Below are 17,483 nucleotides of genomic sequence, written 5' to 3' on the forward strand. Positions count from 1 at the left end.
CTCTGGGAGCTCCTTCCCAGCTGGGAGGCTGGTGGCTCTTCTCAGGGATGTGCTACAGGAAGAGGCAGGGCACAGAGCCAGCAGTGAGGCCTGTGGGCTCAGAGCCAGGCTGCACGCTGCTGTCACTCCAGGCCACCAAGGGTCCACAGGGACCAGCTATGGTCCCTGGTAAAATTGTCCTCGTCTCCTACCCTCATTCCACTGTCTCCCAAAGGATGATGCATAACACAGTGAAAACTATCTCAGGATCACTAAATAGGGGACATCAGACAAGGTGAAACCACTGAGCTTCTCCCTCACACCCAGGATGGCGGAAGACTCTCAAGAGAAAGAAAATTTCAGCGTTTCTGGTCCTTCTAGGTGAGTCTGAATACTTGGGCTTCACAGGATGGTAGGGAAATTATTGGGGAACAGAGATCCTCCATGGAATGAAAGAAAAAAAAAAAAAAAAAAATATATATATATATATATATATATATATATATATATATATCCAAGTATGTTTTCAAGAAGGAAAACAAAAAAATGAATATATATATATATATATATATATATATATATATATCTCCAAGAATGTTTTCCAGAAGGAAGCTGATATATGCTAAATCTAAATTTACTTTCAAGTGCTTAGTTTAAGATTGAAAAGAATTGATTGAAACATTATACTTCATATTTATGGGATGTAATATGATATTCCAATACTTCCAATACATGCACACAATGTGTAATGATCAAATCTGGGCACTTACATTTGAATTTGATTAAAAAATATTTACATAAAGCAATAAGTCCATTTTAAAAAAGGAAGTTTCTTGAGAATCACAGAATATGAACACCTCATTTTATGACTAGAACTACAGTCAAAGAGAACCAGAAAATCTCCAAGTTAGCAAAAATTAATTGTAGTGTTGTTTTTAAAAGGCTTTCTGTTAGACAGTTCCCTCCACATTTGCTTTTAATTCTTTTCAAGTACATTTATTTCTTTGGTTTTATAGTATGTATCACATATAAAACACTGGGGGAAGCCATAGAAAAGTAGGTCCTTTCAGAAGAGGACTTCTGGGTATTTTTTAAAAATGCAAGGGCTTTATTTCCAGAGAGGAAGCAACTCAGGAAGCACAGCCAAGCAGTGCATGGTTGGTGGTCAGCACACACACTGCAGCCTCCTCAGCTCCTGCTGGCTCATGCAGTCAGGTAATCCTGATTGAACACCCACAACCCAGAACTGAGAATCGTCAACTCGATGGGTCCTCAGATAAACAACATCATCCACTGCCTTGATAGAATCTGTTTGGAATTGCAACAGCGATTCCCTAAACTTCACACACAGGCCATCCATAGGAGAGTTCTGATATCTTAGTTACAACAGGCCTTAATTCCTTTCTAACTCAGAAGATAGAGAAAGCTTGACAAGTTGGACAGAAGTCAACAGCAATTTTTAATTAACAAAGTATCATTTGCTTTAGAAAGTAAGTACTTTATTTTCTAAAGGCCTACAGCTAAATATCTATTTTTTATGAAATGTTTTATTTTTACTCAAATTCAATTAAAGTCATTCTGTATTTCCTATAAAAATATTTTGTACATTTTCTTCTTTCTCAAACACTAAATTACCCATTTAGGTTGAAGGATAAATTTCAACCCCATGATCTCAGGACTCTATAACTATAATTATAGCTATAATTATTTGTGCCTTTTTTTTGTAAAAACACTGGAAATACAGTCAGAGAAAGAGACAGAGACAGAGAGAAAGAGACAGATGATTTGTATATGGTTGCACATAAAAACAGACTGTGGGTTGGTAATGGTGAACATTTCCTCCCTGTTCCTTGCGCTTCTCTAACTTATCATCCATGATCACTATTGCTTCTTCATTACAGTGATATACCTACGTGAATTTTATAATTTATAAATTTTCTCTCACTTTTACTCTCTCCTTTTTGCCATAAGCTTTAGTTCTTATACTTTTGTTCAATGTATTTAATAATAAAATATAAACTATGTTTACTCTCTATGAATATGTTACTAAGTATTAAAAACAGGATTATTTCAATATGATTCAATGGGTATGCCTTCTTTGAGCTGCTCTAGAAGTTCACTGGCTTATTCCAAAAATTTCACTTAGAAATTCAGGAATGATTCAAGATAAATTTTATAAATTTATAAAATTTATTAGTAGATATGTAAAGTCTCCAATTTTCATTTTTTCAGTTTTCTCCCTGATCTGTCTTCTCGGCGTTGCTGTGAGGAGCTTCAGGAGTGGAGCTGGGCAGGTCTTTGACCCTGGTGTGTCAGGAGAGCAGTGGGTGCATGCGTTATCGCAGAGCAGAGCTGGACCGTGCACCAACGGTGAGCACACACTGTTGGTCCAGAGCAAGGCTCAGTGGGAACCTGTCACACGTTCTTCCTCCATCAGGTCCACAGCATGGCGGCCACAGCCAACCACACAGTAGGGATGGAGTTCTACCTCACACCATTCTCCGAGGCCCAGGAGCTCCAGCTTGCACACGGCCTCCTGTTCTTGCTGATTTACCTGCTGGCCCTGGTGGGGAACCTTCTCATCATCGTCCTGGTCACCATGGACCAGTGTCTTCACACCCCCATGTACTTCTTCCTGAAGAACTTGTCCCTCCTGGATGCTTGCCTTGTCTCAGTCACTGTCCCCAATTTCATTGTGAGCTCCTTGTGCCACAGGAGCACCATCTCTTTCCCAGGATGTGTCTCACAGGTCTTGTTGGTGACTCAGTTTGCTGGGACTGAGCTGTCCATCCTCACGGCCATGTCCTATGACCGCTATGTGGCCATCTGCCACCCCTTGCACTATAATGTCATCATGAACAAGGGGTTCTGTGTGCGGATGGTGGCTGTCTCCTGGTTCCTCGGGGGTATCTTCGGGGTCTTATACTCTGTAGGAACTTTCTCTTTATCTTTCTGTGGCTCCAGAAAACTCCCACAATTTTTCTGTGATGTCCCCTCTCTGCTGAAGATTTCTTGCTCAAAGTCACATGTCACCATTGATGTTACTGTGGTCATGGGGGTCACATTTGGACTTTCCTGTGTTGTGTCCATTGGATTTTCATATGTGTACATTTTCAAAACTGTCACAAGAATGCCATCCTCACAAGGACGGTCAAGAGCCTTCTCCACCTGCACACCCCATCTCATAGTGGTGACCACATTCATAGTGACCGGTGTCACTGCCTATTTGAAGCCAGTGCCGGAATCCGCAAATCCTGTGGACTTTCTGGTGTCTGTTCTCTATTCTGTGATGCCTCCGTCTTTGAACCCTGTGATATACAGTCTGAGGAACAAGGACTTCAAAGCCTCTCTCTGGAAGATTCTATGGAAACTGTGTCATAAGTGTTATGGGGGAAAACAATAGGACTATTCTCTAGAAAGGATCAATTAAACATCTTTATAAATTGTTGTTTTGAGGGTTTATGGTATATGGTTTATTTTGATATAAGGAAAATAACTGAATATTTTGGTTTGTATACATGTGTATTTTATTTAGTATGAGGTTTATAGGTTCATGACCATGATCACCAATAATTATCTCAGAATCATCAATCGTTTCTTCCTTAGAGCGTACCCATGTGATCAGAACATCCATGGCACTGGGCAGGCTTCTGAAGGACCAGCTCCTCAGAAACTGTTAACACAATTCTCTGCTTGCAAATGTGACTAGGTTAAAGGGTTAGGGTGGCTGTTGGTCCCAGTCTAATCACCTCAACCCTCAGAAACTGCAGATTAAGATTTTCCTCAGAGAAGGATGTGACTGTGGGAGAGTGGTCTGACCTTGCTGTCACTGAGGCTGGACTGTCCTGTGCTGCAGCGTGAAGGGAACTTCTGGGGATGGAAGAGTCTGTGCTGCAGACTCCCAAAGAAAGGCACAGCCCTGCCCACTCCCAAGACTCCAGACAGATTTTATTCTGAGACAAGCAACTGGCGAGGATTACAACTACAGAAACGTAAAACAACTACAAATCAAATCTTTCCCCCCATAAATGCGTTTAAATCAGAGTTTCTGGCATAAGCATAGATACAGATGCTAAGTCTTAGTAAAAGATGATGAAGATTGGGAACAAACACATTATAATCCTCAAAATTTTCACAAATTGGCACAAAATTTATCATTTATGTCCATTTTCATGTTGTATTTCATATTTCAAATATTAACATAAAATATGAACATTTTTATTTTGTTATTTTAGCTTTATTATTTCATAAATTATTTATTTAAAATATTATAAAAACACCAAACTTGCTTGCATTTCTTCAATTTACCAATCCTTGAATTCTTGTTATTGTTGTCATTGATATTTTTCCATTTGTCAAGATTAGTATTTTTGGCTGCTGGTTATTTTGCATCTATTTCCCCAAAGTATTTTATCATTGTTTATAATCTTCTTTTATATATTTAGGAATATAAATTAAAATAAATTTTTGCTGTGAGGAAGGATTAAAAATTAACTGAATTTTTTTTATTTAAAAATAAAATTGTACAGAGAGGGAAAGGCAATTTCGCAACGCCTATGTCTCCCACCACTACCAGGTCTGACAGCCCTTGAAATTATTTTTTTTTCTTTTTATTGTTGGTCGTTCAAAACATTACATAGTTCTTAATATATCATATTTCACAGTTTGATTCAAGTGGGTTATGAACTCCCAATTTTACCCCGGATACAGATTGCTCTATCACATCAGTTACCCTTCCATTGATTTACATATTGCCATTCTAGTGACTAATGTATTCTGCTGTCTATCCTATTCTCTACTATCCCCCCTCCCCTCCCCTCCCCTCCCTTTTTCTCTCTCTACCCCCTCTACTGTAAATCACCGATACCAGGTAGCGGTGGTAGTTCACTGGGGCATGCCTTTGAGGCACATAAGTTGTCTGTAGTGAAGGGAATCCCTCTCTGCTTCTTGGCTCCATATCCCCAGCTGCTTTCCTCTGCCTCTCACTTCTGCCACAAAGTTCTGCCCCACCCAGGCCCCAAGGAATGGCTGGCCATCTGTAGACTGAGACCTGTAAAAGCATGAGCCTCCAAATAAACATTGACTCTTTAAAATGGTTTTTGTCTGCCAGATGAGATGGAGCATACCTGTAATCTCAGTGGCTTGGGAGGCTGAGGCAAGAGGATGGAAAGTTTTAAGTCAGCCTCAGCAACTTAGTGAGAACATGTCTCAAAATTAAAAAAAAAAAAAACTAAAGGCTGGGGTGTGGCTTACTGCTTTAGCCCTCCTGGTCCAATCCCCCATACCAGAAAAAAAAATTGTTCTTGTCAGGTATCTTGGTCACATCAGTGAAAAAAACTGACTAAAACACCTCCTTTATTTGTTCTTGTAGGTTTTTTGGTTACAGTGCCCCAAAGGTGTCTGAAACAGAAATCTTGGGTGTTGTGAGTTGCACTGCTGTGAACACTAATGTGGCTGTATCATTAGGGTGTGCTGGTGGGATAAAGAACTCAGAGGAGGGTAGCTGGTTCATAAGGTGGTTCCATGCCCACTTTTGAGGAATCTGCGTACTTTCCAGAGTGATCATAATAATCTGTACTGAAACCAAAAATGTATGATAAACTTTCCCCCACATCCTCACCATCATTTATTATTTATTATTTGCATTCTTTGACCAGAATGAGATAAAATTTCTATGTAATTTTGGTTTTCTTCATTGCTAGGGATATTGAATTTTTAAAATATATTTATTAGCCATTGTGCCTTTTTCTTTTTAAGAGAGAGAGAGAGAGAGAGAGAGAGAGATGTGTGTTCAGTTCTTTTGCCCATTAATTGATTGGGCTATTTGGTTTGGGGTGTTAAGTTATTTGCATTCTTTATATATTCTAGATAGGAATCCCCTATCTGAGCAGCAAGTAGCTAGCAAACATTTTTTCCAGTTCTGTGGGTTCTCTTTTCGTGCTCTTTACTATTTTCTTTGCTGTGCAGAAGGCTTTTGCTTTGATGTTGTCCCTCTTACTGATTCTTGGATGTATTTTTTGCACTTTTAAGGTCTTGTTAAGGAATATTGTGCCTGCATCAATATGATGGATTATTGACCCTATGTTTTTTTCCTAACAGTTGCAAAGTTTCCTGGTCTAATTCCTAGTTCTTTGATGCTCTTTGTTTTGACTTGTGGGAAGTGTGAGAGATAGGAATGTACTTTCATTGTTTAGTATATGAAAGGTTGGGTGAGAGAGAACATTCTTATCTTTTTCCTAATTTTAGAGGAAATGTTTTCAGTTTTTGTCTGTTCAACAGGACATTGGCTTTGGTTTTGTTATGTTTATCTTGTATGATGTTGAGTTAACCTTCTTCTTGTTGAGAGCCACAACCAAGTCAAGATTGTGCCTGGCATTTTGCCAGAAGGTGTTGTTGAGAAGTAATGCCAGGGAGCCATTAAGATGATGATAATTAAGTGAACTGTGTATAATTATTAAGATAATGACTGATTGCTGTAACTGGATGATGCTAAACTGAAACAAGCTGTGTATTCAATTGTGTATATAAACCTCTGCTGTCTGGCAATAAGACGTCTCCTGCAACCTAGGGTGCCTGCAACTTTTGAGTTCTTGCAGAGTTTCGGTTGAGTTTGAGTGGAGTTCCCCTTGGGTTCGGGCAATAAAGTAGTTCCTGTTTGAACCTACAAGTGGCTTGTGACCTCCTGGTTATTTGTGTCCAGCCAGACTGCAGCATCTTCTATCCCTGTTTTCTTGAGGGCTTTTTACATGAATGAGCATGGATTGCATCAGGGTCCTTCTCTGCTTCTGTTGAGAGGATCATATGATTCTTGTCCTTAATTACACCATGTGGGGGATGACCTTTGTTAATTGGCATATGTGTGTCAACCTTGCACCTCTGGGATAAGGCTCCACTTGGTCATGGTGCTTGTAGTGTGCCTGCACACTTTACTCAACACTAGGACAGATAGATAATTTGCTGAGAGACCTAGAGATGGCATGTGAGAGATAGGTTTATTGGGAAATGCTTCTGGGAAAGGTCCAGTGTGATGGGCTGAACAAGTAGCTCCTCTTCCCTCCCAGTGTCTACAGCGCTTCACCCCTGGCCTCATGACACTCTGTCCACTGGAGACCAGCAGGAGGAGCCCTTATCCTCTCTACAGTGGGACACTCCAAACCAGTTACCACAGGGAACCAGTCCCAAGTCCTAGCACTCATGAAGGTAAGTCTGTGTCCCTCAAGATGATACTTATCCAGTATCCAAGATGACACTTATTCTGTACAAGTCCCATCCCATTTTTCCCTTGACTTGGATAAGTTCTTGAGAATGGAAAGACATTTCAGGGACATAGTGTTTTGCTGTCTTCATTTTCTTCATGGATGACATGGTGTCAGGGACTAGAAATCAAGGCCCTGTGCAAGCTAGTCAAGTACTCTGCTAATGAAGTACACAGCCAGGTTCTTAAACTGGCCACTTTATCTCACAACTTTTTGTCATCTGAATCTGAGGTTATTGTGAACACTGTAATTAATATGTATTAGCGTAGCATTCAATCTCAAAGAATTTGTATGTATGATTATAATTGAACACCTTCTGATTTCCAGATAATTTATGAAAAATAGCACCAATATCAAAGTGTTTGCATGTGGTAAAAGTTTTACCTTTTGTTCCCTGAATCATTGATTAATTAACATCCCTCATTAGAATCATGCATTTGCAGCTCTAAACTCACAAGAGAAAACAGAACTCGCCAATCAGGAAAAAAATATGGCTTATGAGAACTTAAAAAATAATAACCATAGATTTGTATTGTGAGATGATAAGTCCCTGGTGACATTCCAGATGCATGGTCCCTCCTGCACATGTCCACCACAGGGGTTAGGTAAGTGTGTGTTGGGTGCTCTTTCACTAAGCACTGGGACTCCTGAGGGCGTTCAGTGTTCACACTCACGCACAGTGTCATCCTGGTGCATCCTGCACACACGTGGAGCCAGACTGCGTCTCCAGCAGCCATGGAGATGAGTAAACAGTCCCCACATCATATTCCTTTGGAACATTTCCAACTTCCGGCCTATGGGACAGGGACAACAGAGAAAATCAGTGCCACCCTCCCTCTGCTTGTGCTTATCTACCACTGCTTTTGCAAACTCTAGACAGCGGGGACAGTGCTGGGCTGGAGACAGCAGGGACATTGCTGGGCTGGAGACAGTGGGACAGTGCTGGGCTGGAGACAGCAGGGGACAGTACTATGCTGGAGGCCTCTACCATTTGGAAGGTAGTGTGACCTTGGACCACTTAACTTAGTGATCTGTAGTGATTTCACCAGCCTCTACATTGAAACTTGAATGGAAATGACAATTTCCATTTCACACAGTGCAGATACTTTAGCAAATTTTAAATGTTCTTTTATTCTGATTATTGATTATTATTTCAGTTATAAAACAACTGGCCCAGGAGAAAACTTGGGTTTCAATGCCCCAATTAGAAGTGTTTCTTGGATGATTAAATGTCAACTTAAAGATAATTAAAACACATTTTGTAAGTATAGGTCACTGAGAAATAAGATACTAATTTTGAGTGTATTTTGTGAAATATGTTCTCAAATAATTTGTTTCAAAGGCTTTATCTTTATTGTGAAATATTGGCTCAAAGATATATCAAATTTTGTAAATAATCATACTATGTAAACAATCATTACAGAAAAGTTTTACCACTGAGCTACATCCCCAGCGCCCCTTTTTTTGTTTTGTTTTTTATAATTTTTAGACAGGGTCTTACTAAGTGGCTTAGGGTCTAAGTTGCTGAGGCTAGCCTTGAACCCGTGATCCTCTGCTTCAGCTTCCTGAGCCACTGGAATTATAGGTGTGTACCCCCCTCACCAGTTTTGCCTTTTTTTGTTTGTTTGTTTTTAGGCAGTCTCTCGGCAATTTGCTGAGTTTGACTTCAAACTTGTGATCTCCCTGCCTCAACATCCCAAGTAGCGGGTATTACAGATGTGCACCACCATAACCTTCCTAGGAATTTTAGAATTTTAGACTAAATTTTATTATCTAAATTCTTTAAAGGACTGTCTTTTTTTCCAGCTGGTTGAATTAATTTAATTATTTAATGGATAGAAGGATAGTCAATAGAAAGGAAATTATAAACTATTGGCAGAAAAGTGTCTCAACTATGGTCTTAGAAAATTATATCAGAAGTTATAAAGGAAAACGCTGACCTGTATGGATAAATAATCACTAGAAATGAATATTGATATGCTGGTACACTTATATCAACATTTACATAACTGTATATCTGCCTGTTTATGGATTTCCATCTAAAAAGTTGGTCAATTTTTAAATCAATTAGAAAGTTATGTAAATTTTGTCCGTGAACTATAGAAAGAACTCAGAATATCTTAAGAAAATGTTCATCTGGAAATTGGAAACAGGATTAGCAGCTATTATAGAGAGAATGAAAAATATAAATTTAAATAAAATCTTAATATGTTTTGCCTTTTTAAAGTGTGCACCAGGATTTAAATCAAAGTTTGGTAGGCCTCCCTTTCTCTCTCTCTCTCTCTCTCTCTCTCTCTCTCTCTCTCTCTCTCTCTCTCTCTCTCTCTCTCTTCACATACCTAGAAATATTATTTCAGGAATGTATGAAATAACCTTATAGACATAAACTTGAAAAAATTAAAAGGATATAAGAGTGTTAAGAAATATAGAATATAGAAATACAGAAGCCCAAAATAAACTCTGAGAGTAAATTTAACTAATTTTAAAAATGACCTAAAGTCTCAGAGAAAATTAAACAAGCAAGAAACTTTAAAAGAGCAGGTAGATACACGTCTGTTGTGTTGTAAAACTTATTTTAAAGACAAGTATCCAAAATATATTAAAATATTAATTGCAGAAGAATTTGCAAAGCAAAATGGAAATAGTCCTGGCAGGCAGCTATCAGTCTGTCTCTCCCTCTTTAGACATCTTAATACACATACTTCTTTAGAAGACACAGGTTGCTTTGTGCTATGTTACTGTAAACAATTTGTGTCTACAGATGGAAAACATTTTCACAGACTTAAAAAGAGAAATTGAGAGAACAAGCAGTTGGGACAATGAGACAAATGAATGATTCCTTTATTGGAGAAAATTTACTGTTAAATACATATTGTTCATATGCATGCACAGATTCACACAGAAACCCATTCATTGATGTCTGCTCTGTGTTGGACAGAAATGCTTGGTATGCCTGCCCTTTTAATCACACATGTCCATTTTCACTGCAGAACGATTGTTTTAGAATGAGTAATAACTCTGTGGTCACAGAATTTCTTCTCCTGGGTTTTTCTGACTCACGGAGTCCTCAGCTCCTACCAGCTGTGATTTTTACTGCGATATACCTGGCTGCCCTGGTGGGGAATGGCCTCGTCATGATCATCACCTCCCTGGACCCAGGCCTCCACTCGCCCATGTACTTCTTCCTGAGGAATCTGTCCCTCTTTGACATCTGCCTCATTTCTGCTGTGGTGTCCAAAGCCGTGGCCAACTGGGTCACTCACTGCCACTCCATCTCGTTCCTTGGCTGTGTGGCTCAGGTCTTCCTGGTGCTTTTCTCAGCAGACACAGGCCTGTGCCTCCTCACAGCGATGTCCATGGACCGCTATGCTGCCATCTGCCATCCCCTGCACTATGAAGCCATCATGAGCAGGGACACCTGTGTGCAGATGGCCACTCTGTCCTGGCTCAGCAGTGGCTTTGTATCTGCTATCCACACCATGAGCACCTTTTCTTTATCTTACTGTGGATTCCATGAGATCCAACAGTTCTTCTGTGACATTCCCCAGTTGTTAGCTGTCTCTTCTTCAAAGCGTGTGACTGCAGAAATTGTGCTCATTATCATTAATGTCTTCCTGGACACTGGCTGCTTTGCCTGCATTGTCGTCTCCTACGTCTTCATCTTCTCCACCATCAGGCGGATCCCGTCCACAGCAGGGAGGGCCAAAGCCTACTCCACCTGCCTCCCCCACCTGGCAGTTGTAGTCCTTTTCCTTTAAACCGGTTTTTGTGCTTACCTGAAGCCTCTCCTGGAGTCCTCCTCCTCCACTGACCTGGTGCTCTCTGCGGTCTATGTTTTGCTTTCCCCGACCCTCAACCCCGTTATCTACAGCCTGAGGAACAAGGCCATGAAGGCAGGATTGGAGAAGCTGGTCACCGGGAAGCTCCTGACAAAGAAGCATGTCCTCCTGTTCCTCCAAGAATAGTGTGATTCCTCCCTTCCCATTTATGGATGTACAGGGTCAGTCTAGGCTGGTCTGTGTTTGTCTCCAGAGTTATCTGGAACCAATGTGCTGATCTTAGTTCCAACTGGAATAAAATATGCGACCAGGTTATTAGCAAAGCTTCGCTTGGCTGTACTCATCACAGTTTTGGAGCATTGCCAGAGAAAGTGTGCTCATTAGTGATTTGCCGCAGGTTTCTCTGGGTTATCTTAATTGGTTTCTTAAATCAAGGCACACATCTTGGTTTTGGATATTTGCCAAGGGAGTTATTAAAAAGTCATTCTTGAGTAAGACTCTAGATCTAGAAGCTGTGGTTTGTGCTCCAAAGAGGAAAAACAACCATTGTGACCTAAAAATCTCCTGGCCAACGGCCCTGATTGCACTGGACCTGCCTAATCTCACTTCTGCCTGTTGGGTCTGTTGGGCTCTACCCTGGCCTGTTAGCCATTCTTTCCTGAGCACACATTTCTAGAGCCTTACACGTTACTTATATTGTCCTCATTTACAAAATTAGCTCCACAGTCAATAAAATATTCACTCCTATTTCAACAGCACATTCATAAATAGCACTGAAAAGCAAAGGAGGGACACTTTTCAAGGAGATGCATTTTCCACAGATGGGGAGTTCTCCTACCTACACACAAGCACTGTGTCTCCTATCCCCAGATGATCATGTCCTTTCAACATTTGGGGGTTGCATAAAACATGAGATGTTGAGAATTTATTAATAATTTCTGACTTATCTGTAAAAATAATTGCTGTGTTCTTAAGTTTTCACTTTACTATGTACTTTTTACCTATGCTTTGAAATGTTCTTAATTTTCTATTCTCATTGACCAACATATCAACTAACATATGAAACTGTTAAATATGTGATTTATTAGTACTTTCTATCACTTCCTTTTGATTTAAATATGAGGTGTTCCCCCAAAAGCTCACGGGTGAGACAATACAAGAATTTTCAAAAGTGCAATGATCAGATTGTGAGAAGTGTAACCGAATCAGGGGATGGATCTGCTGATGTGGATTAACTGGGAGGTAATTGTGGCAGATGAGGTGGGGCTGGAGGAGGTGGTCAGTGGGGGGGTGGCTGTGGGGTCTGTATTTTTTCTGTGCTCAGTAGAGTTCTCCTGGATTCCTGTGGGCCATGCCCTGAGCTGCTCTCTTTCACCTTGCCCTTCCTCCAGGATTCTCTGAATCACCTCAGGCCCAGGGCTGTGGATAAGCTCACCATGGACTGAACCTCTGAAAACATGAGCCAAAATAGACTTTCTCTCCTCTAAAGTGCTCTTGCTGGCTATCTTTATTACATTGACCAAGATCTAACTAAAACAGTATAATATCTGATCCTAATAACTGCAGGTGCAAAACTGGCTATGAATCAAGTTCAGTGATTTCCCATAGCACTCAGCCAATCATACCAAGAGCTGGAGACACACTCACACACACACACACACACACACACACACACACAGAGAGAGAGAGAGAGAGAGAGAGAGAGAGAGAGAGAGAGAATTTTAAAAAGGAGGAAAAACTTACGCTTTTCTTATGATTTTTCTGGTTCATGACCTTACCTGAAAATAAATGTACAGTGAAAAATATTTGGGGGAAAATATATATTACTTAGAATTTACTAGAGGAAAAGGAAAAAGTTAAGTATGCTTTGTGTTTCCTCTTTATTTTGTTATTTTCTAAAACATTTGTTCAAAATAATTAAAACTAGAACTCTCCTGTGGTCCAGCAATCCCACTGCTGGGCAATCCACAGGTCAAGGGGACATTTGACAATGGAGCACATCTAGGCTTCAGCCCTTCACCCTGGAAATGAAGTAGTGAAAACAGCTGACCAGAGAAGTGGCCAGAGTAAACACTCCAAACCCAACATTGGACAGCTCCAGACTTGACGGGACTTGCAACATGGGATTTGGTTACTGGAGCAAAAAATGAGGAAAGAATTTCTTGAACCCAAGCCCTGACAATTGTGGAGCCATGGGGAGGGGTAACAAAGAGAAGAGGGGGAGGGAAAGCCCCTGAGCTTTCTCCTCAGAAACAGCCAGGAGGACAGCAGGCTGAGTTAGCAGGTCAGCAGCCCCAGAGACAGTGGAGAAACTCGCACTGGCCAGCTGGGGTGGGCTGAGGGCTGTGGGGCAGGGTGGCCTCTGCAAAGCCTAGAGTTGGCCCGCTTCCCTAGAACAAGCTGAATAAACACGGGCTCTCACCATATACAGACAGCCCCAGGTAAACCCAGAGGGAGTGCCTCGGGAGTGGCTGCCTCTGACACCCATCAGAGAGGCTCCTGTGGAGGATCACTGCTGGCTGAAGACTCCCCAAACCCTCCGCTGCAGACAGAGGAGTGAGGGGGACTTTGCCCAAGAGCAAATCACTCCCAAGGTGTGAGCCCCAACCCAGCACTCCCCCACCACCAAAGGAGCCAGTTGACATCATAGCCCTGTCACGGTGGGTGGAAGCCTTGGTGTCACAGATGCCCACAGAGGAACTGTGCTCACAGGCCTCACAGGTTCAGTCACCAAGAACTTTGATAGGGCTTCACCAAGAATCCCCAGTGGATGAGGCAGGTGATAAGCACTCACAGCCACAGGGGCTCAGACCAAGGTGGGCCCACTGACACTCCACCTCCATTACAGAGATGGCACCCTGACCATCTCCACCAGTCACAAACCACCCACAGAAAGCCTGTGCTCATAGGCGCCACCTTTGTGAACAGCCACCAAGCTCTATGCCACCATAAAGAAGGCCCTGCAGGGGGAAGTGAATGCTTAGAATTCCACAGAAGTCAGCAACAGCCCTGAGCCTCCCCTGTTCCCCCCACCTAATGGAAACAGCCAGTGGATGCAACACCCAAAGCATGCAGACGGGCCTGTGGGCTGCCAACCATCCACTAGCTGGTGAGAAAGTGACAGAAACCAGGGAAGCAGCTCCTGATCCCAGCATGGTTTATCTCATGGACAGAACTTCCAGTGCTTCAGATAAATAGCTCTGTTTACTTCACTAAATAGTATAAAGACAAAACATTGGGAGAATGCTATGTAAGTGTGTTTCAAAAAAATCAATGTGCATCTCGGTGAAAAAAGACAAATAGCTCAATCCAACATGGCAGAGTTTTATATTTTTTGTAATTTTTATTAGCCATTTTAATTATTCAAAAAAACACAGGTTTCATTGTGGTATATTCATATTCATCACCCAAAGAGGAAAAGCAAGTAGCAAGTAAGTGCATGAAAAGTCTCACAGTATCATTAGTCACTTGAAAGCAAAAATTAAAACCATAGTGAGACACACGTCACACTAATGAGAACTGCAAACATAAGAAGAACAAAAACAAAAAATGTGACAGTGAAGATTGTAGAGAAATTGAAACCCTCAACGCATCACTGAGGTAAAATGTAAAATGGTATGGGTGCTGTGGAGAACAGCTCTACAGTTCTGCAGAAAGCTGAACGTGGTTACCACTAAACCCACCATCCCATGCTAAGTGTGTACCCAAGAAAAGTGAAATGGCCTGTGTACTGACACTTTGTGCATAATGATTCATGATAGCATCAAAGTGTATATCAACAAATGAATGGGTAATTAAAATGCAATATGTCCATACAATGAAATATTATTCATCAATAAAAATGAATTATGAATACATTCTAATGACATGGATGAGCCTCATGGACATTAAGATCAATGAAAGAAGCCAGTCGTAATGGCTTCACGTTCTATATCTACATTGTATGGAATACCAATACAGGCAAATCCATAGACGTAGAGAGCAAATTAGCAATTGTCAGGGGCTAGGGTAACGAGAAAACAGTCCAGGGCTGTTAAGAGACACAGTGGGCTTTTTGGAATGATGGAAACGTTGTGAAAGTAGGGAGTGGCAATTTTTATGCGACCTTGGGAATGTGCCAAAAATACTAAACTATACATTTTATATGAACACAATTTATGGCATGTGACTTAATCTCAGTAAGATTGTCATAAAAATATACTCTATTCATATATTTACATAAGTTCCCAAAGACAAAAATGCTATAATATACATAATGGCAGAGTTTATAATAGGAAAAAAAAATTCTGGAAGCAAACATCTGTAAATAAACTTCTAAGGAAAAAAATATAATACATTTATAAATATAAAAATACCTTTAAGTTATAAAAGAGCAGAATTTATTTACATGTGATAATATTTTATAAATCAACTGTGACCTTTTTAGTGTATTTTCTGCTAATTTTAACATACATACTAATTCTAAGTTGGTTTTTATTAAATAACTATTTTGCTTATTATCAGTCATATTTTTTCTAATTCTGATAATACCTGTCTGGAAAAGTCAATAGAATTAAAGCATTTTTAAATGTCATCTTTCCTGGGTTGTGCACAGTATTACATAGTCTTTTTATTTATTATATTATTAGCATACTAAATATATAAATTAATGGGTTTCATTGTGACATTTTCACATGAGCATCCGTGTGTCCAGTGACTCTCTCTCTCAACCTCCTCCCCAGTCAGCCTGATCCCCTTCCTTAGTAACAGTCTCTCGTGTTGCTATGTCATCATCCCCACCCTCTAAATTTCACTTACACAAGAAATTTGTGATGCTTTCACATTTCTGAGTCTGGCTTATTTCGTTTAACGTGGTGGCTCAAGTTGCACTTCTCTTCTGAAAATGATGCCATCCCATTGATCTTTGTGGATGAATAACAATCCATTCTGCACACGCACCATGTTATATCTGTCCATTCATCTGCTGGTGAGCATCGAGGCCCATCCCACAACTTGGGCACTTTAAATAGTTCCCCAATAAATGTGGGTTTATTGGGGAACTATAAACTAATAAACTTGATCAAGTAGCTCTTTTGGATGCTGACTTTGACTCCTTTGGACATGTATGTGGCAGTGGTATAGATGTATCACAAGGAAGTTCTAACTTCAGGTTTTTGAGGCACCTCTGTACTATTTTGCATGATTATTGTTGTCATTTATACTACCATCATCAGTGTTTACAGGTTCAGCATCAACATTTGTATTTTTTGTTTTGTTGGGAGTAGCCTTTCTTACTGGGGTGAGATGAAATCTCAATTGATTTTTAATTTGCATTTCCCTGATGGCTAAACATGTTGAGCATTATTTATATATTTCTTGTACTTCTTCTTTTGAGAAGTGTTTATTCAGATCATTTGCCCATAGGCTTGCTTGTCCTTTTGTTGCTGAATTTTTTAAGTGTTTTATATATTCTGGATATAAGTCTTCTATCTCATAAATAACTGGCAAGAATTTTCTCCTATTATTTTTTTGGGGGTGGGGTTGGGGGGCTGGGGATTGAACCTAGGGGCACTTAACCACTAAGCCACAGTCCTTTTTAATATTTTATTTAGAGACAGAATCTCTATAAGTTCCTTTAGGTCCTAGATAAGTTGCTGAGGCTGGCTTTGAACTTGTGATCCTCCTTCCTCAGCCTCCCAAGACACTGCAGGCATGCCCCACCACACCCAGCATGAATTTCTCCCATTCTGAATGGCTGTCTCTTTACCTTGCTGATTTTTTTCTTCATGCTGCAGAAGCTGGTGTAATTCCATTTGGCAATTCTTGCATTAATTTCCTGAGCCATTGTGTTCCTATTCAAGAAATAATTGTGTGTATAAATATCTAACACTGAAGAAAATCTCAGTGTTACATTAAGGTCTTTGGTCCATTTTGAGTCAATGTTTGCACGGGTGCAAGATAGGAATCTAGCTTCAACCATCCATGGCTGAATGTCCAGTTTTCCCAGCACTGTGTTTAAAAGAGGACATCAGTTTTCCAACCTGTGCTTGGGCTCCTTTAATCAAGAATCAGATGCCTATGGATGCCTGTGTCATTCCAGGATCTAATCTCTAGTCCGTTGATCTGCATGTCTATTTTTATGCCAATACCATGCTGTGTCTGTTAAGATGGCTCTGTGTTACATTTTTAAATCACTGTTGTGATGCTGCTAGAATTGTTCTTTTCCTGAGAATTGTGTTGGCTATTTAGGACCTGGTATTTTCATATGATTTTCAGGGTGGTTTTTGCCTTGGTATTTGATGGGAATTGCATGGAACCTGTAACTCACTTTGTTAGTATGACCATTTCAACAGCATTAATACTCTAAAGCAAAAACATGAATTAGAGCTGTGGCCATAGCTCAGAGTTAGAACACTTGCCTAGCATGCATGAGGTCCCAAGTTTTATTGCCAGCACCATAAAACTAAAACTAAAGTAAAACAAAAACCAT

General features: G+C 40.4%; 2 protein-coding genes across 2 annotated transcripts; both read left to right on the plus strand.

Annotated features, from left to right (window-relative positions):
- The first annotated feature begins 2,425 nt into the window (after window positions 1-2,425).
- Window positions 2,426-3,382, plus strand: LOC101972063 (olfactory receptor 14A2). Its single transcript, XM_005341435.2, has one exon. The coding sequence runs from the start codon at window positions 2,426-2,428 to the stop codon at window positions 3,380-3,382; it is 957 nt and encodes a 318-aa protein (XP_005341492.2).
- A 6,858-nt stretch (window positions 3,383-10,240) lies between these two features.
- On the plus strand, window positions 10,241-11,200 carry LOC101972351 (olfactory receptor 14A16-like). Its single transcript, XM_013365746.1, is given in 1 exon segment — window positions 10,241-11,200. A coding segment is annotated over 1 exon segment (960 nt).
- Window positions 11,201-17,483: the final 6,283 nt, after the last annotated feature.

The sequence above is a fragment of the Ictidomys tridecemlineatus genome, chromosome 1, assembly GCF_052094955.1.
Source record: "Ictidomys tridecemlineatus isolate mIctTri1 chromosome 1, mIctTri1.hap1, whole genome shotgun sequence".
In the NCBI taxonomy this organism is placed as follows: domain Eukaryota; kingdom Metazoa; phylum Chordata; class Mammalia; order Rodentia; family Sciuridae; genus Ictidomys; species Ictidomys tridecemlineatus.

Excerpts from the sequence above, each read along its gene's own strand:
- LOC101972063 (XM_005341435.2), top strand. The coding sequence starts at position 2,426 with ATGGCGGCCACAGCCAACCACACAGTAGGGATGGAGTTCTACCTCACA.